General features: G+C 69.2%; 1 protein-coding gene across 1 annotated transcript; it reads left to right on the top strand.

The window, feature by feature from the left end:
- Positions 1-1,300: 1,300 nt before the first annotated feature.
- Positions 1,301-24,380, top strand: JAG2 (jagged canonical Notch ligand 2). Its single transcript, XM_053889894.1, is given in 26 exon segments — positions 1,301-1,410; positions 1,614-1,964; positions 9,073-9,130; positions 10,520-10,771; positions 10,938-10,998; positions 14,251-14,381; positions 14,471-14,590; positions 14,781-14,894; positions 15,117-15,230; positions 15,570-15,616; positions 15,726-15,896; positions 16,754-16,904; positions 17,007-17,159; positions 17,244-17,357; positions 17,578-17,691; positions 17,774-17,887; positions 18,066-18,182; positions 18,526-18,553; positions 18,641-18,726; positions 19,225-19,338; positions 19,445-19,560; positions 20,017-20,265; positions 20,725-20,856; positions 22,335-22,491; positions 22,817-23,094; positions 23,096-24,380. Coding segments are annotated over 26 exon segments (3,615 nt in total). The 5' UTR covers positions 1,301-1,344; the 3' UTR covers positions 23,303-24,380.
- Positions 24,381-27,265: the final 2,885 nt, after the last annotated feature.

The following is a 27,265-nucleotide window of genomic DNA, read 5'->3' as shown; positions in this document are numbered from 1 at the left end:
GGTGGGGTCAGAAGACCCCTGTGGACTTCGGGTCCCTAACCGCCAAGATGACCGCCAGCCCTGGAAGGGACCCTGCTTGCTGGAGGGGGGCTGATGTTTGCAGACAAGGAGCCCTTGGTATTGACCCCGGATGGGTGGTGGTGGGGGGCGGCGCGAGGTTACCCCGGCAGAGGGCAGCACGGTGATGACGGAGAAGCGGGACGTGGGGACCTGGTGACCAGGACAGCAGGAAGAGCCTCTTGGGGCAGCTCTCCCCTGGTCCCTTTGAGCGTGCACCACCGTCTTTTACCGTCTTTTATTCCTTGGTCATCCCCTGTGTCCCCACCCCAGCCCAGGGTCCGGCCTAGGCGTTCGGCAAGGGTGAGGCCTGGCGACCCCTGCGCCAGCGCGGACCCGGGCACCCAGCCTACGCCGCGGAGCATCTGTTGCCTGGCTGCCCGACCCGCGAGCCGTGCGGCGGGAGGGCAGGGGCGTCGGAGAGGAGCAGCGCCCCCTGCGGCCGGCGTGGAGGCGGTAGGGGCTGCGCGGAGGGGGACGTTCCCCAAGGAAGGGTCCCAGGCCGCGCCCGCCCCGCGTGGGGGCAGAGCCCTGATTTGTGCAGCAGGCGGCTTCTCCCCCGGGACGGCGAGGAGCGCGGCGGTGGCGCACTGATGGGAGGGGACCTCGGCGGTGACCTCAGGGGCGCCCCACCCCCGGCTCCTGACACCCGGCGGGGCTCGGGCGAGGGGAGGCCGCTTGGCGGCGCCTGCCCCCGCACGCCGGGTTCATTGGAGGCGTGACGGAACCCCCGACGCCCGGGGGCCTGGCGAGGCGCGCGCCGGGTCTGGGCGCGGGCAGGAGCGCCCTCCGCCGCCTTTAAAGCGGGCGCCCCCGGCCGCCCCCCCCCCCAGCCCCACCCCGCGGCGCGGCCCCGCCCCCTCATGCATATGCAGGTACGCGGGTGACGAATGGGCGAGCGAGCTGTCAGTCTCGTCCCGAACTTGTTGGCTGCGGGCGCCGGGAGCGCGGGCGCGCAGAGCCGAGGCCGGGACCCGCCGCCGCCGCCGCCGCCGCTGCCGCCGCCGCCGCCGCCGCCGCCGCGAGAAAGGGAGCCGGGCTGGAGAACCGCTGCCTGCGAGCCGGAGCCGCCGCCGCCGCCCCGCGCGCCCGCCGCCCAGGCCCGCGTCCAGGCCGGCGCCCGCATCGCCGCCCCGACCCCGCCCGCCACCGCCGCCGCCGCCGCTGCCGCCGCCGCCGCCGCTGCTGTTGCCGGCGCTCGGAGGGCGGGCAGGCGGGCTCGGGGGGGGGGGGGGGCCGGCGCGGGCCGGGGCGGCGGGCGCGGCGCGGGGGGGATCCGGGGCGGCGATGCGGGCGCAGGCCCGGGGGCGACTGCCGGGGCGGCTGCTGCTGCTGCTGGCGCTCTGCGTGCAGGTGAGCGGAGGCCGGGGGGGCGCGGACGGGGCGCACCGGGCCGCCCCTCGGGGCCGGGCGGCACCGCTGCGGGCGCCCGCTGTTAGCAGCCCTCGAGGCTGCGCGGCGCGGCGGGGGCTCCGGGCGGGTCCCCCACCCCCCGCGCCCGGGCTCCCCGACCCCGGCCCGCGCCTCCACGCGCTCTCCCTCTGCCTTATTTTTAGGCGGCACGGCCCATGGGCTATTTCGAGCTGCAGCTGAGCGCGCTGCGGAACGTGAACGGGGAGCTGCTGAGCGGCGCCTGCTGTGACGGCGACGGCCGGACGACGCGCGCGGGGGGCTGCGGCCACGACGAGTGCGACACGTACGTGCGCGTGTGCCTCAAGGAATACCAGGCCAAGGTGACGCCCACGGGGCCCTGCAGCTACGGCCACGGCGCCACGCCCGTGCTGGGCGGCAACTCCTTCTACCTGCCGCCGGCGGGCGCCGCGGGGGATCGGGCGCGGGCACGGGCCCGGGCCGGAGGCGACAAGGACCCCGGCCTCGTCGTCATCCCCTTCCAGTTCGCCTGGCCGGTACGTGCCCCCCCCCCCCCCCCACCCCTTCCCGGTCCCAGCCCTCCCCTCCTTCGGCGCCCGCCGCCCCTCCGGCACCTGCGGCCGGGCCCTACATGCCGACTGCGCGCACCCGGACGGGGAGGGGCCGGCAGGGGGCGCCGCGCGGCGGGCCGACCCTGGGCGCGTGCTCCGTGGGGCTCCGTCCGCGCCTGGCCACGTGGACGCGCGGGGGTCGCGGCAGGGGCGGGGCGGGAGCGGGGTGGCCGCGGCCCGCGTGCGCGGCAGCCTTCGGCGTGTGCCTGCGTCTCCTTGCGCGTGTCTGTCTGGGGAGGGGGGAGGCGAGGCGAGGCGAGGCGCGGCGCCCGGGCCCGGGCAGGCCGCGGAGGCATGTGCGCCGCGCGTGCTGGGGCTGGTCTGGGGCAGGCCCTGGCGGAGCCGCCCCGGGCCCGTGGCCAGCCTGCGCCCGCCCTGCTGTTTCCTGGATGCCCGGGGGTGGAGGTGGGGGGCAGCCCTGGCTGGCCCTGGAGGACCCGATGTGCGAGTGTCGGCGCACCCCTGCTGCTGGCCCAAGGACACCCCTGGTGTTGGGATCTTCCCGGCACCGTCTATCTGGGGGCTTTTGGTTTTGTTTTATTTTGTTTTTAAGGGGGTCAGTGGGGGGCAGGCTGGCTGAAAAGTGGGCTCGGGAATGCTGAGAGGGATGTGGTCCAAACCTGGGGTCTGCTCTGGGGCTGGCAGGCAGGGGGATGTGCCCGAGTAGTTGGGTGAGCCAGGGGAGGTCTCCTGATGCACCAGGTGACTGGTCCGCTTTCTGAAGCAGAGCCTGCCCCCTTCCCCCTTCCCCCACACTCAGGTTTCTGCTGCAGGTCTGGGTGGGGCAGGAATGAGAGAAGGCCCCAGAGAGGCACCCCAGTGTGCAGGAGCTGGTGGGGGCCGCTGAGGTGGGCTTGCTAGAGGGTCTGGGAGCGGGGAGGGGTGGAGCAGGGTGCCAGGCTGTGACTGAGGGCCCCAGACCATTGGCCGCACCGGTGTCCATCTGATGCCCTGGTCCTGGGAGAGATTTGGGGTTAAGGCCAGGCCGGCCAATGTTGGGTCAGTAGGACCTGCCTGTGGGGGGGCTGGGCCCCCTGCCTCACCCTGCTCTGAGCCTTGTGCTGATACCTCTTCCTAAGCTTAGGCCAGGCAGCCTTCCCCGCTACCCCGTCTCTGCTGCTTTCTGAGCTCCGCTGGCATAGGAGGGATGGCGGGGGTCCCCTCTAGCCAGGGCCCCGTCCTAGCGTCTCTGGCTGGCCTCTGGGGTCTCCCTTGACCTTGGGGCCTTGGGTGGGAGCTGTGTCCCTGCTGGAAAAGGCAGGGGCAGGCATGGGAGGGCTCCAGGCGGTTAGGATCTGCTCGGCCCCCTCACCCCCACAGCCGTGCAGCAGGCAGGTCTGAGCAGCGCCCGCAGCCTGTCATCTGCACTTGGGCCTGAGCCAGCGTGGCTCCAAATCGCTACCTGAGGATGTGTTTTCTGCTCGAGTTGGCAGCAGTGGGGGTGGGGGGCAGGGAGGCCTTGGAGGAATGTGGCGGGCCGGCGCGTGTCCCTCATGGCTCTTGGCCCCACGGGCTGGCCAGGGGCGGGATGGGACAGGGCAGGGAGCCCCGGAGCCTGGGCACTGGGTCTTTGGTGCCGTCTCCACCCCCCCCCCCTTCCTCCCGCTCCGAGCTGGCTCCCTCAGGTGCTCAGGAGGGGACGCGCTGTGAGGTGGCCGGGGCCGTGGGCTCGCTGCATGCTCGGGGGGCGGCTTCCGCGTCTCCGCTCCCCGCCGACAGTGCATCCTGGCCGCCGTGTGCAGCTGGTTTGGTGATGCCAGCGCCCTGGTATTTCCGCTCCGCCGGCGGCAGCCCCGCGGCCACGCTGCCTGGCTCTGCTGCAAGTTCGGTTCCGTCCTGTGAGCCGGGGCGCGTTTGGAATCGTATTTGGGTTTCCTTTGGGAGGGTTGCGGCGGGGGCAGGGGGAGGCCCTGCCCAGGACCAGCTTGGACTCTCGGGCATCCTGGAGTAGGGGTGTGAGGAGGGCGTTGAGCTGGGGAGGTGAGGGAGCCAGCTGCCAGTGCCGCCCCCGCCCCCGCCCCCCGAGACAGGAGGACAGGGAGCTAGTCTGGGCTCTGCACCGCCCCCCCTGCCCCCCGCCCCGTCAAGTTGCCCTGGGCCCGTCCTGAGCCCTCGCGGGCCCTGAGCCGGCCGCGTGGGGCGAGCCGTCTGTAGCGCGTGCTTGCGGGTTGGCGTCGGGCTCGGTGTTTGGGGACAGGCGGGCCCAGGGTTTGGGAGGTGGGGGTAGACCTGCCAGGATGTGGCCCACGCGACGCACACCTCCCACTGGCCCCCCAGGAGTTCGGTGACTCCTTGTTGTCACTGGTGCTGAGCCCGTGGCGGTCAGGATGGAGGCCACGTTTGGTCACGCGTGCCTGTGCGCGTGTGTGCACGCGTGCCACCTCTGGGTGTGGCCGGGAGCCAGTGCTGGGTTTGGAGGGGTCTGTGGGTGGTGAGCTCAGAGCAGCTGGCTGCTGGAGGGGCCCGTCCTGAGCAAGGGGCCAGCAGGAAGCACACCCCTTCCTACCTGGCCCAGGCCCTGGCACTTGGCACCCCAGAACGCCACCCGTAGGCGTCTCTTGTCGTACACGTCGCGCGTGCAGGGAGGCGACTGTGTGTGGCTCGCTGGAGACGGGCCTGGGGCTGACCCTCACAGTATAGCCACCTGAGCTCTCGGGCCGCTGCAGGACCCGGTGCGGGGCCTTCCCGCCTGTGAAGTGGGGCGATGGTGGGGTCTCACAAGCGGGGGGGGGGGGGGGCAGGGCTGCCCTGTGGGCTCGGGCTCGTGGAAGCCCCCGGGCTGCTCCCTGGCCTCCCCCGTCTCCTCTTCTCCACGGGGAGCCCACAGAAAGAAGGCCAGAGTCCCAGAGGGTCCCTGGTGTGCTCAGGGCCGTGTGTAGGGACTGTGGCCGCTGAGGGAGGGCCTGGTGGGATGTGAATACAGGGCCTGACCCTGCTGCGCCCAACTGCCGCGGGAACCTGTCGTCTGCGTGCTTCCGGCCCAGGATTGCCAGGCTAGGGTCTGTGTCCGGGAGTACCGCGGCTGCCCTCGGTCGGGAGCCTCCATCCCTCCTGTGTGCCCTGCCCCGAGGACCCGAGGGCTGCCGTGGGCCCACCCCCGGAGCGCGCTGGGGCTGCTTTCTTGAGCCATCCCAGAGGGGACCAGGGGCTTGCTTGGATGACACTCGGCAGGCCGCACCCTGCTCTGCACCTGGTCACCTGCTGGTGTCAGGGGTCTCGTTTGAGGCTTTGGTGTGGGGGCGGCAGGGCGGGGCTCTCAGTGCCTGGAGGGGCCGCGCCAGCCAGTGGAGGGCTCGGAAATGGACAGGGGCTTTGTCCTCAGGCTTTGAGGGGGTGCTGGGTTGCGGAGCAACAGGGATGCTGGAGGGCCCGTGGCGGGGCTTTGTGGGGGGGCTCTGTCAGCTGTTCTGTGGTGTGCGGACGGGGGTTGGGGGGTGTGCAGGCTGGCCCAGTGAGGGGACGGAGTCAGGCCGGCAGACAAGCCTCTCTAATCTCCAGGCCTGAGCTGGGGTCCCCATCCCCAGACCCCGGGTGGGGAAGGCCTGACTGGTGTCAGCACGTCATGGGCTTTGCTGCGGGGATCTCGCGAGGTCCGTGTGACACGGCACCGGGAGACCCCGGGCTGCCGGCGACCTTCACGGTGAGGGACTGCGGGTGGGGCAGGTGGGGCGCACCCAGGCAAGGTGTGGAGTGCGGGTGTCTGAGTTGCTGTGTGGGGCGGACCTGTGGTCCACTTCTCGGGCCTCGCCTTGGGGGAAGGTGGCCCCCTCCCCCTCTCCTTAGGGACAATGGCGGCAGAGGCCTGGGCCTCTCCAAGGCTCAGGTTTCAGGAAATGTATCTGTGCTTAGAGCTCCTGGCGCCGGCTCCATGGGGGGGCTGGGTTGCTGATGCGGGATGCTGCGGGAAGAAACCAGTGCCGGCCTTTCTTGGCCACGGGGTGTGGTCCATGGGTCCCGTGTCTGCCCTGCGCCGTTCCCATGCCTTTGGGCTGCTGCCCTGTCAGCCCTGTCCGAGGGTCAGACGAAGGCTTTGGGCCTGGCCTTGGGGGTCTGAGCTGGGGAGGGGTAGTCAGATGGCCGGGCCGGGGGTCTACCTGTGTGGTGCAGGTGGGTCAGGGCAGTCCTTTGGGAAGGGGTGTGGTGGGGCCTTCGGGGACTACGGCCAGGTAGCCGGATGGGCCTCTCGGGGCCAGGCAGGCAGGTGGCCCAGCTGAGGCTGGCCTGGGCGGAGGGACGGGGGCTCTCTGACTGCTTGCTCGGGGCCCCCCTCCCGTCCTAGCTACCACTGCCCAGCCCTCATCGTCTCTGCCCCATCCCTGGAACCACGGGAGACCTTATGAGCCTCTGGCTTGGACCTATCGACTCTCCTGTTCTCTGGGGACTTGGGCGACAAAACCCTGTCCTGGCTCACACTGCACGTGTCAGGAAGCACGGGGACGAGAGGCTGCCGTTGGCATTGGGGAAACTGAGTCTTGGAGGCCAGCCCCATAGAGGAGAGGAGGCTGGGGGCCCAGCACCGGGGGAGGTGTGGGTGCTGTCCCGCCTGCTGGCTCAGGTTCTCTCTGGATGACTTCCTGTTGTCCGTGCGCAGGGAGCCCAGCTGGCGGGCGGGTACGCATCCCTGTGGGAGCAGGTAACTGGAGCCCTGGGCGCGGACGAAGGTGGTGGTAATCCTACCTGAGCTTCTGGCGTGGGGGCTCTGGGGAGCCAGGAGGAGCCCCCTGCTCACCTGGAGCCCAGGTGCTCGTCCTGCTGGTGGACTTGACCTGCAGCGGTGGTCACAGCCCCCCCCCCCCCCCCCCGAAACCGGCCTGTCCTCTCGTGCCCGGCCTGTGGCTCCCTGCCCCTGCCTGCACCCACCCTCGCAGACCACTCTGCACAGTGGCCAGAGCGGTCACTACAGCCCTGCCGGGCGGTCTGTGGCCTCCCTGCCCCCTCCAGCAACCACTCGCTTCTCTCGGCATCGGCGCCCGAGCTGGTACGGGGTCTGTGACTAAGCACAGCCTGATAGCCCGTGTTCACACCCCTGCTCTCCCAGCCCCGCGGGCCTACCGTGCGCTTCCTCCTGCTCAGGGTGCTTCCTGATTGTCTGCGGCCTCAACCCCAACATCTCCATTTCCACAGCCTGCCCTGATCCCTGTTTAGAACGGCACCTCGCCCCTGGGTGTCTGACTCACCCATTAGTAGTAGGCCCATGCCTGGTGCATGCTCGATGAATGAATGAATGAATGAATGAGTGAGTGAGTTGGGTGGAGTGAGGTCTAGGAAGAGCTGGGTACTCTAACTGTCAGCACGAGTGGGAACGGCCAGGGGAAGGCTGGCCCGAGGGTGGCATTCTAGGCAGAGGGAGGGAGCTGTGTGTACAAAGGTCCAGGGGCAGGGTGGGCAGGCTGGGGTGGAGGCAGGGCAGGGGCTGGGTGGTTGGGAAGAGGGCAGGAGTCACGGGGAGCCCCAGGAGGGCTCTGAGCATTGGGGAAGACACACAGCCCTGGGGGTCATCGGGGCTCCCATGGATGGGGGTGTGGAGGCCCCAGTGGCTGCAGGTAGCTGGCTTGATGGAGGTTGGTAGGGGGCATGGGGAGTGGGTTTAAGGGAGACTCCAAGATGTGCGACCGAGAGCCTAGTGACAGCCCAATGTGGGCGGAGAATGTTCTAAAGGGGTGGAGGACGGCTCCTGGGTGGGTGTGAGGTCCCGTGGGGCATCCAGGAGGCTCTGCTCAGGGCAGAGTCAGCAGTGTAGGTAAGGCTGGGAACAGCTGGGGGTGGTGCGGTCTCTCTGGAGGGACAGTTGCAGGCCTAGAGTGGGGACGAGGAGAGGGTCCCCGAAGGAGGGCTGTGCCCCGGGGACCCGGAGGCTGTGGGGGTGGCTGGGTGTGGCAGGCAGTCGGAGTGGGGCCGGGGTCCAGGGAGGCTGGGGTCTGTCTCTGGCCGGAGTGTGCTGACGGGTTGGGGCATCAGCGGGAGGCTGCTGGGCTGGGGGAACAGCCCACGCGGTGGCCTTTGGCCGTGAGGTGTGTGAGTTCCCCGGCACGGCCAGACCACAGGGGCGAGAAGGTGGGGGGTGCCAAGGGTGGGGATGAGTCTGGCCTCTCCCGCGTGGCCCCCCACCTTGGGGGGGAAGCCACCAGCCTGTGGCCACAGAGGCGGCCCTGTGCCACGGGCCCCCAACCCAGGGCAGCCAGGGCTGGATGGAGGGGTGTTCAGCATGTTCATGGCTGGTCTGAAGAGGGCTGAGCAGTGTGCATCCGGGAGCACGGAAGGCCCTGGGCGGGAGGAGCTGGGCCCCTGCGGCTGGAAAGCACACCTGCGCTGGACAAGGGCAGCACTGCTGGGGTCTCTGCCGCCTCCGGTGGAGAGGGTGGGTCCTGAGTTCACTCGGTGACATTACCCATCACATTGTACTCGAGGACCAGAGGCTCCTGGGAGGAGCGAGTGGGGAGTGACATCCGTGGGCAGTCCCCGAGCCTCAGTTTCCCCATCTGTGCAGTCAGGGCCCCTCCCTTCTGTTCTTTGGATGGGGCAGGTTTGTGGGATGTGTGCCGTTGAACCGTGCACCTGCTGTGGCCTGGGGGCAGCTCCAGGCCCTGGTAGAGGGGCAGCTGGGGCGGTGACAGGGCATTGTCCCTCTCGAGTCTCCGCTCGCAGAAGGCCTCATGTTTTGCGGGCCCCGGTGAGGTGCCCAGGGGTGCTCCTGCCCGTGGGACCCTGGTCTGTGTGCCAGCCCCCAGCCCACTGCCCCGCTCCTCCTGCTGACCCAGCTGGGGTAGCTGGCTAGGTGTGGGCCACTGGGGCTGCAGGAGCCCAAGTCCCCAGAGCCTTCGTGGCCTGGAGGGGCAGCCTCCGCCCCCTGGGTCATTTTGGGGCCTGTTGAGATGTGGCACTAAGCCACTCCCCAGAGCGGAGGAGTGAGGCGGGGAGGGCGCCGGGGAGGCAGAACCGGGACAACCCCAGGGGCAGAGCTGGGGCACTGGGGAGGGGAGGTGGCCAGGGTGGGCCCCGCCTGGTCCCTGACTGCCTGCCCCTGTGTCTGCAGCGCTCCTTCACCCTCATCGTGGAGGCCTGGGACTGGGACAATGACACCACCCCGGATGGTGAGTCCTCTGGGAGCCGGGTGGCTGGGGCAGCCAGTTGCCTGCAGGGCCTCCCTCAGGACACGGGGAGGCTACCCTCTTTAGCCAGATGCGTGTGGCCAGATTCCCGGTCCTCTGCCTGCTGGGGACAAAGACCCATGAGCCTGTACCCCAGGGGTCTAGTGTGCTGTCTCCCCCTTTGCCCTGGCTGCTAGAAGCTCTGCCACATTTGTGATGTGCAGAGCTGTGCCTGGACCCTGACCCCAGTCCTGGCTTCTTCCGTTCTGTTCTCCCGATGAGATGTTTTCCCCAGGGCCATGTCGGGCGCATGGCGGAGTGGGCGTCCCTGAGAGGCTCTCTGCATTTGCGGCCCCTCCTCTGCCTTTGTGTCCTGGAACGTGGGGGCTCGCTGGCCCTTCCCTGAGGCTCACATGCCGGCCGGCCGGCCTGTGCGTGGGGTCTGTGGGCCTTACGGTGACAGGGCAGAGGGCAGGAGCCGTGCAGGTGGCAGGGGTGAGCCGATGTGTTTGTGAGCAGCGTGGGCCTGCGTGGTGGGGGGTGACGAGGTTAGCGAGGCCAAGGTCAGGTCACGGAGGCCGCGTGGGCCCCCCTGAGGATGCTGGCCTTTTCCTGGAGGCAGGATCACGCAGGCCACCGCACGTAGGGTGGACTGTCTGGCCAGGTTGGAGGCCCGGGAGGAGGCCGCTGGGTGCCAGGCCCAGGGGCGGCCTGTGGGGCGAGTGGGGCCCTGGCCACTCCGAAGGTAGACGTCATGAGAGAGGGTGGGGTCGGGATGGCCTGAGGAGCAGGCAGGACGGAGGGCCATCGCTGGGATGGATGCTGCGAGGGTGATGTCGCGAGGGCCCTCGGGTCCCCCGTCTGCCCGGAGGGCCCCGGGCTCAGGGCAGCGGTCGGTGGGGACCGGGTAGGTGTGGGGACGGGTCGGCCGGGCACCTTGGCCAGATGGGCTCAGTGGGCTGTGGGCTGTGAGGCCAGAGCGGGAGTGCTCCCCAGGCCCTTAAGTGGTGCAGCGGGAGGGAGAGTGAGGTGCCTGTGGCTCCCGGGCCTCTCCTTGTGGAAAACCCCAAATCGGAACAGAAGCGTTGGGGGTGGCTTCCCCCGCTCTGTGTGCCCACGGCTGTCAGCCTGCCCCCTCAGCCCCTCGTGGCTTAATTGGAAGTGAGGCCCAGCTGTGGGGTCACGGGACCCACGTGTGTCTCGGGGGCGGGAGAAGCTTTGTGTTAAGACAGTGTGGGGGGAGGGGGGGGGGAAGAACCCTCGACAGGGAGGGCAGTCCGGCCGGCCCCGCCCCTGCAGAGCTGTGGCCCCCCCCCCCCCCCGGCCCCGCAGCCCCCGCGGCGGCCCGGCCGGCGTCCCCGTGGCCCCGGCTGACTCTGCCGCCCCCCCAAGAGGAGCTGCTGATCGAGCGGGTGTCGCACGCGGGCATGATCAACCCCGAGGACCGCTGGAAGAGCCTGCACTTCAGCGGCCACGTGGCGCACCTGGACCTGCAGATCCGCGTGCGCTGCCACGAGAACTATTACAGCGCCACGTGCAACAAGTTCTGCCGGCCGCGCGACGACTTCTTCGGCCACTACACCTGCGACCAGTATGGCAACAAAGCCTGCATGGACGGCTGGATGGGCCAGGAGTGCAAGGAGGGTGAGTGCCGGCCGGGTGGGCGGCACTCGAGGGGCACGCGGGGGCGGGGGGCGGGGGGGTGCGGCGAGGGGGCAGCCCGTCGGGGCGCCGGGCGGAGGGCTGCAGGGTGCGGGCTGGCGGCGGGGCTGGCCTCGGCTGGCACCTCTCACGTGCTCTCTGTTCACAGCGGTGTGTAAACAGGGGTGTAATCTGCTCCACGGGGGGTGTGCCGTGCCCGGGGAATGCAGGTAAGTGCCTGGGGGCGACGGCGGTCCAGCAGGATGTCAGGGACAGAGCCGATGCCACGCGTGTCCTTGAGTCCGGGTGCGTGTGTGCTCCTTCAGGATCCTGTGGCAAGGGGCCCGTGGCAAGGGCCCGAAGACGGGTGCCCTCGGCACAGCAGGCACACGGGGCACCGGGGCTCATGCTTGTGGCTGTGCAGGTGTCCCGGAGTGGATTTGAAGTGGGGTCTGAGAAGACGAGTGGGGGGCTGGGGCGGGGGGGGGGGGCGCAGGTCTTCCAGCCAGAGTTGCTGAACAAGGGAGCTGCCGTGACTGAGGCCGCCGGCCTTGGGCAGAGCCGGCAGGGCAGAGAGAGGGAGGTGGTGCTGGGGGCGGTGTCTCTCCTGTTCTGGGAGACACTGCCAAAGCAGAGGGATGGATGTGGAGAGACCCAGCCTGAGACACACGTGGGGAGACACACGTCGTAGCACACGCAGGACAAGCTTGAGGGTCTAGGGCACCAGGACGGGACACAGGACGCGCTGGGGGGTCGCAGGGGCACCAGGACAGGACACAGGATGCGCTGGGGGGTCGCGGGGGCACCAGGACGGGACGCAGGACATGCTGGGGGGTCGCGGGGGCACTAGGAGAAGACACAGGATGGGCTGGGGGGTCGCGGGGGCACCAGGACGGGACACAGGACACGCTGGGGGGTCGCGGGGGCACTAGGGGAAGACACAGGATGGGCTGGGGGGTCGCGGGGGCACCAGGACGGGACACAGGACACGCTGGGGGGTCGCGGGGGGCACCAGGAGAAGACACAGGACGGGCTGGGGGGTCGCGGGGGCACCAGGAGAAGACACAGGACGGGCTGGGGGGTCGTGGGGGCACCAGGACATGGCACAGGACGGGCTGGGCATCGAGGGGGCCCCAGGAGAGTGAGAGATCCTGTCAGCCTCCTGCAGACAGGGGAAGCCAGGGACAGGGTCAGGGGGCAGCAGGCAGGCAGAGGGGCGGGGGGGCGGGGCGGCTGGAGGGCCCGGGGCCTGTGACTTGGAGGGGGCGTAGGACGTAGAGCAGGGCCCCGGTACGGCGTGTGAGCGAGGGTGGGCGCAGAGGTGCACGGGCAGCCTGGGAGCCGGCTGTCCGGGTGGACGTACTCAGGGAGCCCCTGGGAGGGGCTGCCAGTTGTGGGCCGAGTAGGTGGGTCGGGGTGACGGTGGCCCTGCCCTGGCCGCAGGGTGCATTGACCCCAGGGCCTCACTCTGGGGGCGGGTGTGCTGTCACGTGCGTTTCGTAGACGAGGATGTTGAGCATGGAGAAGTCACTTCCCCAGGTCACCCAGTGTTGAGTCTGCACGGGAGGGTGCGGTTTGAGAGCTGGCTGGCTCGGGAGACGGAAAAGGGGGGACCCCTCTGTGTGTCCTGTGGGGGTTCCAGCCTGGGAGGCAGTGTGAGGAGAGCCCGGAGGGTCCCAGGGCAAGGGGGGGGGGGTGCAGGCCCCCCACCCCGCCGAGCCGTATCCTGGGTCCGCCTGGGGCAGGGCCATGCCCTGCAGCCCTGCCCTCTGGCCTGTGTGATGGGTGTGAGCGTGGGGACCGTGGGCAGACCAGTCCATGGGGAGGGGTGCGGCCGGGGTGCAGCAGGGCTGCCCCCTGGTGCCATGCACCGCCTCGATGCCGCGCCAGCAGCCCTTGGTGGCCAGTGACCGGGCGACCAGGGTGGGAGGAAGGTGGGAGAGAAGTGGATCTTTTCCCACCCCCTCCTGCTGCCGTGGGCTGTGGGGAGCAGTAGGTGAGCCCCCCACCACCCCTGTGGGTGGAGCGCAGCTGCTGCTGGTGGCTCAGGGCTCAGGTTTCAGTGCAGGACACCCCCTCCCCCCCCCCCACCGGATGCTGCGGGAATGGCTCTGCCTTCCTGCCGCCTCCTCCCTGGGCTTCTGGAGCCACAGGCCAGGGAAGCCAGGGAGGGTGGGGCCTGGTGAGCGCTGCCCCACCCAAGGCTGAGAGCACATCCTCGGGACCTGCGGGGTCCTTCCTGGCGGGTGCCCCGCCCCCAGCCCCGGTCCCCTCACGTCACCTGTAGGTAGGGAGGATTCTGGGTGAGGACGTGCAGCCCATGCATGCACAGGCCCTCCTGGCAAGTGGGGGGCTGGGCGGTGGAGCCCCTCTTTCCAGCCTGGGTTTCCCCGTGTCTTGCCTGTTGAGCCTGTCGGCATCCCTTGGCGGTGGGGCTTGTGGGCAGCTCAGGAAAAGGCCACCGCTCCTTCCTTTACAAAAATAAACTCACATGGCAGGTGCCAGCACGGAGGGGACGTTGCCTCGATGACCGTGCCATGACCTTCCTGTTCTAGGAAGGGGGCCCCCGGGGGGACTGTCCAGAGCCTGGAGGGTAGCCCGCTGATCCCCGGGGTGCACTGCGGGACAATGGGCTCTTTCTCCTGACTGCAGTGCCCCCAAGTCAGGCTCAGCTCTGGCGGGGCCATACCTGGGATGGGACTGCACTGGTGGCCTGGGTGCCCTCTGTGCCCCAGCCGCCTGCCTCTCCTGAAGGACTTCCCAGAGAGAGCGCTGGCCCATAGCAGAAGGCGGGGCTAGGCCTGGGGTCGTGGCCTCGGAGCCAAGAGGCCTCTCTGGGCTGTTTGCCAGGAAGCGGGTGAGTCCTCCTGGGTCAGGAACTGCTCTGAGTCTGAGCGTAGCCTCTTGCACTGCTGGCTCAGGGCCGGGGGTGGGCCTCTGCATCCCCCATCTGTGAGATGGGTCTTCGACAGGGTTTTATTGGCAGAGTGGTTGCTGCCCTTGAGCTGCAGGTGAGGTCACACGCTGTGCCCGGGGTCTCGCAGGGGGGCTGAGCCTGGAGCTCTCCCCTGGCGTCCCAGCAGCCCGCCTGGCCCCGGGTGCCGCCCAGCCTTGGCAGCTCCTGGAGCGCTTGGGCTGGCACCGTCGCTCCTGGGGTCCCCGCGGGGCCTTCCTTTCTCAGCGCCTGCTCTCGGGGCCCTGCTCAGGGGTGAGTCCCAAAATAGCTCGGGGGGGGGAGTGGCTGGGCAGCTGCGGCCGGCCATCCGAGGCCAGCGGCCGGGAAGTGCCCGTGACGGTGCGGGCTGGCTGGCGGGCCGTAACCCCCGCCCGGCGCGGGGCCTGCCTCGGTTCAGAGGCCGAGGCCGCCGGCCCCCCGGGGGTGGCCCACGTGACTGCGCCCACGTCCGGGCCTCCCCGCAGTGGCCACGGCTCCTGGCGTCCACCCTCCCCCACCGGGCCTCGTGCCTCTCGGCCTAATGCAGGTGCAGCTACGGCTGGCAGGGGCGGTTCTGCGACGAGTGCGTCCCATACCCTGGCTGTGTCCACGGCAGCTGTGTGGATCCCTGGCAGTGCAATTGTGAGACCAACTGGGGCGGTCTGCTCTGCAACAAAGGTAGCTGGGCGAGCGGGGGCAGGCTGGGCGGGGCAGGCCGGGGGGCCGAGGCGGGGGCCGTCCTCCGAGTACCCTCCCCTCGCCTCCAGACCTGAACTACTGCGGCAGCCACCACCCTTGCACCAACGGGGGCACGTGCATCAACGCCGAGCCCGACCAGTACCACTGCGCCTGTCCCGATGGCTACTCGGGGAAGAACTGTGAGCGGGGTGCGTCAGGGGCCAGCTACGGGCTTCGGGCGGGTGCCCGGGGAGCCTCGCGGGCCCCGTGTCTCTGGTCTCTCTGCAGTAGGCATCCTCCGACCCCCAGCTTGGGGCCTCGGGGAGGAACACTCGTGGAAGGGCGGGGGGCCTGGGCTGCCGGCCTCCCCCAACCCCCCGCCTTCGGTTCCCCGTGCAGCCGAGCACGCCTGTGCCTCCGACCCGTGCGCCAATGGGGGCTCTTGTCACGAGGTGCCCTCTGGCTTCGAATGCCACTGCCCATCAGGCTGGAGCGGGCCCACCTGTGCTCTCGGTGAGTGCCCCCGCTCAGAGGGGTGGGGCTCCCGCCTGGCACCTGGGGGCATCTGAGAGTGGGGGTGGGCTGGCGCTCCAGGGCGAGGCGGGGTGGTTGAGTCCGCACATGCTGTCGTGGGCCTGGTGGTCAGGAGAGGAGTGACAGGAACACCGGGGCCCAGAGCCCCGCCACCTCCCCACGTGGCCCACACCCCCACACACTCCCTCCGTCCCTCTGCAGACATCGACGAGTGTGCCTCCAACCCCTGCGCGGCAGGGGGCACCTGCGTGGACCAGGTGGACGGCTTCGAGTGCATCTGCCCCGAGCAGTGGGTGGGGGCCACCTGCCAGCTGGGTAAGCGGCCCACGGGGCCCTCGCGTACATGGACTGTGCTCCGTGCATGTGGCCGTGGCTGCTGGTGCTGCCGGGGCCGCGGGGGCCAGGTGTGGGGCCGGTGGGGCTGAGCCCCTTCGCTCCCCCTTGTCTCCTTCACAGACGCCCATGAGTGTGAGGGGAAGCCGTGCCTTAATGCTTTTTCTTGCAAAAACCTGATTGGTGGCTATTACTGTGATTGCGTCCCGGGCTGGAAGGGCATCGGTGCCACATCAGTCAGTATGGGCGGGTGGGTGGTGCCAGGTGGGCGGGGCTGCGGAGATCCCGGACCCTGCTCGTGACCCCGCCCCTTGTCCCCAGACATCGAGGACTGTCGTGGGCAGTGTCAGCACGGTGGCATCTGCAAAGTAAGACGCGCACCCGTGGCGGAGGCCGAGGGGAGGGGGGCGGGCGGGAGCTGCCCCGGGGGGTGGCCTTGGAGGCTCACCGACCCCTGCTTTGCTCACCCTGCCCCAGGACCTGGCGACCGGCTACCAGTGTGTGTGCCCACGGGGCTTCGGCGGCCGGCACTGTGAGCTACAGCTGAGCTCGTGTGCCAGCAACCCCTGCCACGGTGGCCTCTGTGAGGACCTGGGCGACGGCTTCCGCTGCCGCTGCTCCAAGGGCACCTCGGGGCCGCTCTGCGAGGTGAGGCCCGGGGTGCAGCCCCGGGGGCCTCAGGGGCATGCCGTCGTCCCGGGTCACCCAAGTGTGCGGGACAGGCCGCAGTTGGGCTGCGTGCAGCTCTGGACGGAAACCCAGCCTCGGAGCCTTGGGTGGGGCCGGGACGGGGGCGGGGGGCGGGCGGGGGGGGGTGGTCGTAGGGTCACTACCTGTACTGACAAGTGTCTCCCGATGGGGCGGGCCCGGGTTCTCTACCCGTCTACCTGTCACTGTGACTGGAATGATCTTCACGTGACGGAGGAGCCCCGGGTGGGATGGGGCGCCCCAGGGCGTGCGGACCCGCACGGTCACGTGTGTCTGAGCAGGGGTGGCTGACATCCCTGGTGCCTCGTGACCCCGCCTTGCGCTGACCTGCCCCGGCCTTTGGGGCTACAGGCGCGCCAGGGGCAGGGCTCCTGACTGGCGGGCCTCCTAGGGCCCCCGGTGCAAGTCCCGCCTGTACTGGTGGAGCCTGGCGATGACGCTTTTGGGAAAGACCCGCAGACTGGGCTTGGCGTGGCCGTGGTGGCTCTGGAGGGGGTCAGGAGCCGGCCTTCCTGCCAGCAGGAGGGGTGAAGCCGGATGCTGCCTGGCGAGGCAGAGGAAGCGGGCCCCCCTGGAGGCCAGGGCGGTAGGAGGGGCCTGTAGCCTGCAGGTGTTTCCGTCCAGCTGACTGGCCTGGACAGTGTCGGATGGGCGGTCCTGCGGGCTCCGGCAGCGGACGCCTGGGCGTGCAGGCTGAGCAGGGCCTGGGCCTCCGGGATTCTTCGGAGGGATGCGAGGCCCGGCTGTCTCCCAGGTAAGGGCCCAGCCTCCACAGATGCTCCCCGCCCTCCCCACAGGTAGACATAGACTTCTGTCAGCCCAGCCCCTGCCAGAACGGAGCTCGCTGCTACAACCTGGAGGGCGACTATTACTGCGCATGCCCTGACGACGTGGGCGGCAAGAACTGTTCTGTGCCCAGGGAGTCGTGCCCGGGCGGGGCCTGCAGAGGTGGGGCGGGGCCTGCGGAGGTGGGGCGGGGCCTGCGGAGGTGGGGCGGGGCCTGTGGTTTGCGGGGTGGCGGGCACACTGACCTTCTCCCATCTGCTGCAGTGATCGATGGGTGCGGGTTTGAGTCGGAGTCCAGAGTGGCGGGCAGGGCCCCTTCTGGTGTATGTGGTCCCCACGGACGCTGCGTCAGCCTGCCTGGGGGCAACTTCTCCTGCGTGTGCGACAGCGGCTTCACGGGCGCCTACTGCCATGAGAGTGAGTGGCCGCAGGCCGCGTTGGGCGGGACGGGCCGGCAGGGACCCCCCCCCCCCCCCCCCAGCTCACTGCCGCCTCCCGCAGACATCGACGATTGCCTGGGTCAGCCGTGCCGCAATGGGGGCACGTGCATCGATGAGGTGGACGCATTCCGCTGCTTCTGCCCCAGCGGCTGGGAGGGCGAGCTCTGTGACACTAGTGAGTAAGCCCCCCGCCCCCGCCCCCCTCCCAGGGGCTCGGCAGCTCACTCAGTGGTGCCCAAAGGGGCCTCTGTGTGGGGTGGGTGGGGGGCTCCACGAGTGCTTCCGACCCGCCCCCGCCCCTCCCTCTCTCCCGGGTCACCTCCTCACACCCCCACGCTCTCCCTGACCCTCCCTGAGCGCCGGCGACCCCCGCTGACCGGCGTCCTCGCCCCCAGATCCCAACGACTGCCTTCCCGATCCCTGCCACAGCCGCGGCCGCTGCTACGACCTGGTCAACGACTTCTATTGCGCCTGTGATGACGGCTGGAAGGGCAAGACCTGCCACTCGCGTGAGTGCCCGCCGGGCCCCTGCCGCGCTGGGGTCTGCCGGCCGCTCTGGGCACTCCCACTGAGCGGCCTGTGTGCCCACAGGCGAGTTCCAGTGCGATGCCTACACCTGTAGCAACGGTGGCACGTGCTATGACAGCGGGGACACCTTCCGCTGTGCCTGCCCCCCGGGCTGGAAGGGCAGCACCTGCAACATAGGTGAGGAGGCAGGGCTCCGGGGCGCGCTGGGCCTTGGCCCCGCCCCTGGGCCTGCTCCTGGCCCCGCCCCTGGCTCCGCTTCCAGCTCTGCCTGGCATGGCCCGGTCAGGGACGTGAGTGGACGCCTCGTGCCTGCCCAGATCAGATGAGAAGGTTCTCTTCTTTTTCTTCTTCGCAGCCGAGAACAGCAGCTGCCTGCCCAACCCCTGCGTGAACGGGGGCACCTGCGTGGGCAGCGGGGACTCCTTCTCCTGCATCTGCCGGGACGGCTGGGAGGGCCGCACCTGCACGCACAGTGAGCTCGTGGGTGGGGGCCGCGGGGAGCTCGTGGGTGGAGGCCTGTGGGGTGGGAGCCCACCTATGCCCCAAAGCCCTGGTGCCCCCCAGGACCTGCAGTGTCACCTTTGGCCCCCCACCCCCAGCTCGTTAGCCTTGCCCCCGATCCCCATGTGTCCTGGTGGGGGTCAGCCTGCCGCTCTCTGAGGCATTCTCCCGGATAGGCTCCTCTGTGACACCTCTTCCTGGACCGCTGCCCTGGCCCCAGTGCCCTCAGCCTGCTGGCCTTGTCCAGTGGGCTGGCCCAGGGGGTGCCGGGGGGTGGATGCAGTGCTGACCTTCCTCTCTTTCCTCAAACACAGATACCAACGACTGCAATCCCCTGCCTTGGTGAGTGGCGGCCCTGGAGGCTGGCTGGCCCAGGGGCGCTCGGCCTGCCGGGGGGGCCCCCCCTGACGCCCGCCCTCTCCCCTGCAGCTACAACGGTGGTGTCTGCGTTGACGGGGTCAACTGGTTCCGCTGCGAGTGTGCCCCTGGCTTCGCGGGTCCCGACTGCCGCATCAGTGAGGGCCCTGGGGCGCCTGGGCGGGTGGGGGCTGTGGGGCCCCAGCCCTGGGAGCTCCTCCCAGCCTGGCCCGGGTGTCGGGAGTCCGGGGCCACAGTATCTGTGAACCGGAAGGACGGCACGACCGGTCACTTTCTGCCCTTGTTCCGGGCCTCAGTCGCATGTGTCTTGCTGACGGGCCCCCCCCTTTGCTCACTCCCATGCCAGCGGCTGGGGGCTGCTCTGTAAGGAGCTGGTTCCCCAGAGGCTTCTGTCCGCCTCAGTCCAGAGGCGAATGGAGGACGACGGTGCTCGTCAGAGCCGGGCTGATGTGATGGTGCTGGGGCCAGGCCCAGTACAAAGGCCCCACAGGGCGAACCAAGGCCCGAGCTGGCCGGGGGGGGGGGGGGGGGGGGGGGGGGGGAGGCTCGTCTCCTGGCCCGGGGGTCCTCCTGGGCCCTGCGCGTGGTCACTGGCCCCCTCACTGCCTCCTGAGCCTGGCCCCTTTTCCCTGCAGATATCGACGAGTGCCAGTCCTCGCCTTGTGCCTACGGGGCCACGTGCGTGGATGAGATCAACGGCTATCGATGCAGCTGCCCGCCAGGCCGGGCCGGCCCACGGTGCCAGGAGGGTAGGTGGGGGGCACCTTGCCCAATGGGGTCATGCCAGGTCGGGACGTGGATGGACTTGGCCTTCCAGGGCCAGCCTGCCGACGACTCCAGTTTTTCTCTCCTCAGTGATCGTCTTTGGGAGGTCCTGCTGGTCACAGGGTGTACCCTTCCCACACGGGGGCTCCTGGGTGGAAGATTGTAACAGCTGCCGCTGCGTGGACGGTCGCCGGGACTGCAGCAAGGTATGGGGGTGCCCCCAGAGCTTCCCCGGCCGGCCTGCTGTCCCAGTACCCCTGGCCCAGGGGACACTGTCACCTTTCTGTAACACTGACGTTCTGCCCGTGAGACTAGGGTGCTGGTGCTGGGGCTGGAGAGCCGTACTCCCCACCTCTGCTGGGCCTCCTGGGAGGAAGGTCTTCCCTCTTGATGTGCAACTGGGGAAACTGAGACTCTTTTTAGGCTCCAGAAGCCCCCAGCATGGGCCTTGCCTAGCCTCGTTCTTCTTTGGGCCCCCCTGTTCCGGTGGGGGTCCTTTCTGGTTCTGCGTTCATCCTGGGAGGCCGTGGCGGGGCAGGGCACAGCCCCGGGCCTTGCTGGTCCCAACCGCGTCTTTCTCTCCTGCACGGTGCCCGTGTCTGTCTGCGGGTCCTCATCTGCGTGCCCCTGTGTCTGTCCTTCTGTGTGCCTGCCTGACCCAGGTGTGGTGCGGGCGGAAGCCTTGCCTGCTGGCCGGCCGGCCCGACACCCTCAGCGCCCAGTGCCCGCCAGGGCAGCGGTGCCAGGAGAAGGCCCCCGGCCAGTGCCTGCAGCCGCCCTGCGCGGCGTGGGGCGAGTGTGGCGCCGACGAGCCCCTGCTGCCCAGCACCCTGTGCTTGCCGCGCTCCAGCCACTTGGACAACAACTGTGCACGCCTCACTTTGCACTTCAATCGCGACCAAGTGCCCCAGGTGAGCGGTCCGGTCCCGGAAGGCGGGCGCCCCGGGCATCTGCACAGCCCCGACATCGTCCTTTCTCAGAGCGGCCGCTCAGAGGGCCCGAGCGACCGCTCGCTCAGGGATCCTGGCCCCATGGGGTCGGACGACGGGGGGGGGGTTGAGCCAGGAGACTGGGAAGGGGGCTCAGGACGGGTGAGGCCCCCTCCCCGCCCTGGGCTGTATCTGGAGCTGCTGCTGGCAGGCGGGTGAGTGAGGACTGGGCGCCTCCGGGCCCCCCCCCCACCCCCGCCCCGACTGCCGGTGGTGGGTGCAGGAGGGGACTGGGAAGCCAGCTCCCTCCGGGACCCTCCGCATCCCCGCCCTCCTCCCTGTGGGGCTGTGAGCTGTGGCCTGCCTGCCACGTGCCCATGGGGCAGCCTCGGTCCCCAGCCCCCGGGATCCCCCTCATGTGCCGCTTGTCTCTCTGCCCAGGGCACCACCGTGGGCGCCATCTGCTCCGGGATCCGCGCCCTGCCCGCCACAAGGGCGGTGGCCCGTGACCGCCTGCTGGTGCTGCTCTGTGACCGGCCGTCTTCTGGGGCCAGCGCAGTCGAGGTGGCTGTGGTGAGCACCGGGCAGATGGGGTGGCCGCCCCTGCCCGCTTTCCCCTTCCCAGGGTCCCGCCCTGTCTGTTGTCTTGAGGTGCTGGGTCCGAGGGCCCGGGCCAGGCTTGCCCTCAGGTGCAGGGGACGGGGGCTGACACGCACACTCAGGAGTCCGTCCCGGCGCAGCTGTGTGTTGTGGGAGCCGGGCCCCTCATGCGCCCTCGCGGGGGCTGACGGGTAGCGTGCACAGCCAGGCTGGCAGCGGGAGGGGCCTGAAGGGGCAGGAAGAGCCAAGAAGCAGCTCCAGGTTGGGGGTCAGTGGGGTCAGCTTCTCAGGGAACGGGAGCAAGGGTGTGGGGTGGGGTCCGCCGTTCCATCTGTGGAACTGGAGGAAGGGTCTGCGGGCGAGGGGTGCTGCCCCCTTGGGGCCTCGAGGGAGGGCTAGGTGGAGGTCCTAGGAGGCCGGGCTCAGCTGCAGAAGCGGGTCCCGGGAGCCTGCCAGGCACCGGCTGTCAGCCCCAGGGATTTTGGAGGCAGCGCGGGTGGATGGGCGGCTGGGATGTCGGACTTGGCTCACGGACTTCTCAGGTCTGGCGTCTGAGGCCGCGGAGGCCCGGAGGGCAGGGGTCTCTGGAGCTGTGGGCGGCTCTGAGTGACAGCAGATGAGGCCCGGAGGCAGTCCTGAGAGGGAAGGCCAGCGGCCAGCGTCCGGGGGTGGGCAGCGGTAGGGTAGGGCAGCGGGGTTTCTCCCCGGCGAGAGTGAGGGAGCAAGGAGGTCCCTGCGGCTGTGGGCCAAGAGCCCTCCCCTGGAGCCCCGACTCCCAGCCGTGGGGCCGAGTCCAAGAGGCGGGTTGGGTGCCCAGCCGGGCAGGGTCTTAGGTGGTGATGCTCAGGCTTCGCTCGGTCCCCTGCTCTGCCTGTGTCGTGTCCCCCAGGGTCTGTGCAGAAAGGGTGCCCCCTGGCTCAGGCCACCCTGGGATGTGCAGTCCGGACCCCAGGCAGGTGTCCTCGGGGCCTTGCTCTGGGCCCGGGGTGGGGATCAGGTGTAGGCTGGTAGCCGGGAGGCTCGTGAGGCCGAAGTGGAGGGGGAGACACGGAGAGAAGGCGCAGTAGTTTCCCGGGGTGCTGGCTACTCGGCGCCCTCGGGGTGGTGCAGCGGGCAGTGACGTGTTTGCGGAGCCCTTGAGACCTGGGGCAGAGCCAAGTGGGGCCGGACGCCTTCCTGGGAGGGATGGCCATCCTTGTTCCAGGTGCGAGGGGGTCGGGGCCCAGCCCATCTTCCCCCGAGCCCGGCAGCTGCGGTCGCCCCGACCGCGCGATTCTCCTCCAGTGAGTCTCCCCACAGGAAGCCCTGGGGGCTCCCGGTCCCCGGCCCGCGGCCACTGCATGCACCCTGGGGACCGTCCGGGAGCCTCGGCGCTCCCTGGCTCTGCACAGCCCAGGCGCGCGGCCCTGGCCCGTGCGGTGAGTGGGGTCTGTCGCGCTGTTTTGCCGCAGTCCTTCAGCCCCGCGAGGGACCTGCCCGACAGCGGCCTGATCCAGAGCACGGCGCACGCCATCGTAGCCGCCATCACCCAGCGGGGCAACAGCTCGCTGCTGTTGGCGATCACCGAGGTCAAAGTGGAGACGGTGGTCGTGGGCGGCTCTTCCGTGGGTGAGCAGGGGGCCGGGGGGAGGGGGTGGCTCAGGGGTGGGGCCGGGCGGAGGGGGGCGGGGTGGGGCGGAGCCCGGGGCGGCTCGGGGGCGGGGCCGGGCAGGGGGTGAGGGGCCGCAAGTTCCCGCGGCCCTCCCCTCCCCTCCCCTCCCCTCCCCTCCCCTCCCCTCCCGGTGGTCCCTCCGCTGCACCTGCCACCCACCCTCCCAGCCCTGCCCCCGGGTCCCTCCCCACAAGGCCGGAGCTGGAGGAGGAGGAGGAGGGCCCCCCCCCCCGCCCCCCCCCCCGCAGCCGGCCGGCCCTCTCACGGCCGCGCCCCTCCCAGGTCTGCTGGTGCCGGTGCTGTGCGGCGTGTTCAGCGTGCTGTGTCTGGCGTGTGTGGTCGTTTGCGTGTGGTGGACCCGGAAGCGCAGGAAAGAGCGGGAGAGGAGCCGGCTGCCGCGGGAGGAGAGCGCCAACAACCAGTGGGCCCCTCTCAACCCCATCCGCAACCCCATCGAGCGGCCGGGCCTCGGCGGCCACAAAGACGCGCTGTACCCGTGCAAGAACTTCACGCCGCCGCCGCGCCGGGTGGGCGAGCTGCTGCCCGGGCCCGCGGGCTGCAGGGCAGGCGGGGGGGGAGGACGACGACGACGAGGAGCCCGGCCGTGCCGAGGGTGACTGCCTGGAGGCCGAGAAGTTCCTCTCCCACAAATTCACCAAAGACCCCAGCTGCTCGCCCGGGAGGCCGGCCCGCTGGGCCTCGGGCCCCAAAGTGGACAACCGCGCGGTCAGGAGCGCCAGTGACTCGCGCCCCGCCGGCCCGGAGTAGGGCGGAGGCCAGCCCTTGGGGCGCGACCGGGACCCTTCACCGGGCGCCACACCACCCGCCAGATGGAAGGAGGCCCAGGCCGTGTGCATAGTTTCTTTATTTTGTGTAAAAAAACACCAAAAACCAAAAACAAATGTTTATTTTCTACGTTTCTTTCACCTTGTATAAATTATTCGATGACCGTCAGGCGGAGAACAATGGAGTATTCTCGGATAGTTGCTATTTTTGTAACGTTTCTGTGTGTCGCACTCGCTGTGTGGCAGGAGAGAGCAAAGGGTGTCTGTGTCCTCACCAAATTGTCTGTTCGTTAGCAGAGGTGGTGCACTGTTTACAGAATCTTCCTTATTATTCCTCATTTGGCGTTCTCGGTGGCTCCAGGCCAAAGAGCCAGTGGGACCTGTGGCTGTTGATGTGGCCCATGGCGTTGGTGGGACAACCCACGGCCGTTGGCGTGCCTCATGGCATTGGTGGGACCCGCGGTGACACAACGGCCCGTGGCCGTCGGTGGGACCACCCGTGGCTCTTGGCGTGGCTCGTAGTTGTCGATATGGCCTGAGGCTGTCCGTGGGACCCGTGGCTGTCGGTGGGACCCCCCGTGGCTGACAGCGCAGCCCGTGGTTGTCGGTGTGGCCTGAGGCTGTCGGTGGGACCCGTGATGTGCGGCGTGGCCCGTGGCTGTCGGTGGCGCCTGTGGCGGTCAGTGGGGCTTGAGGTCAGCAGAGGCCTGCGTTCGGCAGGGCCGGGGCCCCGGGGGCAGACCCCGGTTGGCTCCCTGGCCGGCCCCTCCTGCCCGCCGACCTCGCCTACTCCTGCCTGGAGCGCTCGCTGTAGAGATCTCTCAACTGTGTTTTCGGAAGTGCCCTTCCCGACTGCTCTGTTGTCCCTGGGACGGGGGCAGCGTCGAAGCTCACGACAAGTGCCTTCACACAGACTCTCCCCTCGCAACGGTCCGCGTCTGCCGTGGACTCCAGGCTGCTGCCCACCTGCCGGCCCCGGCCCCCCTCCTCGTGAAAGTGCATTTTTGTAAATATGTACATATTAAATGAATCACTCTGTATATTTGATTTAATAACTTAAACGTTTTGGCCTCCCTTGTTCTTTTCAGTGCTGTTCTTTGTTACCGGGAGTCGGGTGGGGTGGGGCCTCCGCAGGGGAGAGCCTGGCGCGGGGAGGCTGGGGTGCAGGCCCATACGGCCACGGTGGCTGCTGGTGGGATGATGGCCTGGGGGCCGCGGGGTCCCCACGGGCGCCTGGGGCCGGGAGCACGTTGGTATCCCGTGTGGCCCACGTGGGCCCGGCGGAAACTTTCCGGGAAGTGGGGAGACGGGGTGCTTTGCTGAAAAAGCGTTATAAAGTTTCAAGTTGCTTCTTCATTAAAAGCTGTCAAGGTTTTAAGGAATTACGAATCAGAACTCGAGAGAATGAACACCCATGGCTGAAAGTCACTCTTGCCTCTTGCTGGGGGGACAGGCGGGAGCTCAGCTTAGTGGCCTTGGGGCTGGCTTGCCGTTCGCTCTCCCCTGAGGGGCGGGCGGTCACTAAGTCGAGGAGCAAAGGCGAGAACAGAATTTAGGAGGAAAAGAAGAGAAAGCATGCAGTCTGGGGGAGCCGGCCGGGAGCGGCCACAGTCACTGCTTGCTGGCGACGTGGTTCGGGACGCACGTTCTCCAGCCGTTTCTATTGTCACGGGCCCTCCAGGCGCCATGTAAGAGACTGTCTCCTGGAGGCCCTCCTGCGTCGTCCCCGTCAGCTCCTTCCCCGTGAGAGGCCAGGTCTGCAGGACACCCTGCTCATGGTCGCCTGCACCCTGGAGGCGTCTGTCCTCCAGATGGCTGTGGGGCAAAGGTCACGCTCCATCCCGCTCTTCGCCAAGGGGTCGGCCCAGGCAGATCGGGCGGGAGGTCTGCTCCTGAGAAGTCACGGTTTAGGCCGGACTTGTGCAGACACGCAGCTCAGGCCCCCAGGTGCCCAGTGGAAACAAATGCGAACGGTCTTTGTCCTAGATCTCTAAGTGCCTCGTGCGTCAGTCTTCAGGGTCGGTCAGCAGACCACACGGCCCACACCCCAGCACATGGGGTGGGAGGGGGCCTGGCCCTGCAAGCAAGAGCCGTCAGAAACAGCCTGCGGGCGTCAGGTGCGTCCCAGCGCTCACGTGGGCTACAAACCGCACCTGCCCCCTGGGCTCAGAGAATACCGGGCAGCGATGTGGATGGACAGGCGGGACCTCGAAAACATCTACACTTGGGGGGAGCTGGGAAGCAACAAAGTGTGGCCCGGGCCCTGCCAGCCAGGCCGCGAACGGACTGCCCTCTGCTACCCTGTGGCCTCAGCGGTCTCCACGCACGTGGGGCCTCCTGGTGGGAGCTGGGACGCACCTCCACATCTACGGCCGGCGCAGCCACGGCCGCCGTGAGCCGCGCATCCACAGCCCTGATGCGCCCGCTACACCGTGGGTCCGCCCCCAAGCCCCCGGCCCGTGGTGCCGTGTCAGTCTCGCCTCCGCACGAGCCACGCGGCGCAAGGAGACAGCGCGGCAGCCGGCCGCGTCCCTGCCGTGCCCTCTGGGGGGCCTGACAGGTCGGTCCAGGACTGTGAGCGGCCGGGCCGGAACGTGTCACCCTCCTGCACTCAGCTCCTATCCCCTGATGCCAGCCTGGCCCCCACCCGCCCCCCCTCACACCCCCCGCCTCCCAAGTCGGCCTCGGAAGAGCTGGCGGCAGGGAGCACACACCAGCGCAAGAGGCTCAGACTCTCCCCCGGTAGGTACTCGCACTTCCGGCGGCCCCCCCTCCCCGTCCGCTTTCCCCCCTTCTCATCCCCTATCCCCCCGTCCCCCGTCCCCCCTCGTCCCCTGTCCCCTCACAGGAAGGCAAGGCCCACGTTCCTCAGAGGCAGATTTGCCAGCCCTGCTCTCCTGCCCCGGCACCGGGGCGGGCACCTAGCCTACAGCTCTGCCCGTGTGCGGCACCGGACGTCCACTTCTCGCACACACGTGCACCCCAGCCCGGCCACGCTTCGGTCCCACAGTGGGGCCCAGAGCGTCTTGCACTCCTCTTGGTGTGTGGGACTGGGGTGAGTGCCTGGTTCCCGTCACCTCTTTGTCTTTGGCTGCCTTTGGCAGCCGCCGGCCCGTGGGCGTCCCACCCCCGGTCCCTGGGCTGTGCTGCTCTAGACCAGGGCGTTCCCGTTCCTGCGCCCGCACTCGGCCGGGAGGGCCAAGGCTCCGTGCTGGAGGTCCAAGTTTTGGGCCAGATTTCTGGGCATGTAGGTAAATACTCTCTCAACATTAAAAAAAAAAAAAAAGGAAAAAGACAAAGTAAACCGCCCAGGAGATTTGAAACAGAACCAAGCACAACTTCTACAGCTTCCAAGTGCCATCCGGATCAAAGAACGCGGCGGCTGCCCTGAGAGCCTGCGGTGGAAAGAACGAGTGAGCTAGAAGACAGGTCGGGAGAAGCCGCCCCAGGATGCAGTCCGAAGCCGCGAAGACACGCGAGGCGGGGAGAACCTCAGTGGAAGGCACTGGCAAGAGGCCCAGCGGGCTGTCCCGAGGCCACTCGGGTCCTTGCCTTGCTTCCCCATCCGGGCGTGGCCTGGGTGGCCCGGTGCCTGGTGGGGGCAGGGGGCAGGGCTGTCCACACGCCTTTCCGGGCCCGGCTTGCAAGGACACCCTGCGGGCTCCCACGGCTCATGCCTGCACGGCGCCTGGACCGCGGCTCCTCGCCTGCGGTGCCCCTACTCTGTGCTCTCGTGTGGCCGTGAAGAGCGGCCAGGAACGTAGCCCGGCGCACTGTGGCTGGCCCACCGCCCGCTTCTCTGCTCCCGGGGCCACCTCCATACCCCAGATGCCCCTCATCGGTCTGCCCTGGTCTGTGCTTAGCCACACCATGCTGAGGCCACGACCCTATAGCAAGGTCAGGCCACTCTGTCCTGTCCCGGCTGGAACCTTGTTCTCTCCTGGGG

Source organism: Panthera pardus, unplaced genomic scaffold, assembly GCF_024362965.1.
Source record: "Panthera pardus isolate Hobbes unplaced genomic scaffold, ASM2436296v1 HiC_scaffold_24, whole genome shotgun sequence".
Classification (NCBI taxonomy): Eukaryota; Metazoa; Chordata; class Mammalia; order Carnivora; family Felidae; genus Panthera; species Panthera pardus.
This window is presented reverse-complemented; position numbering and strand designations above follow the sequence as displayed.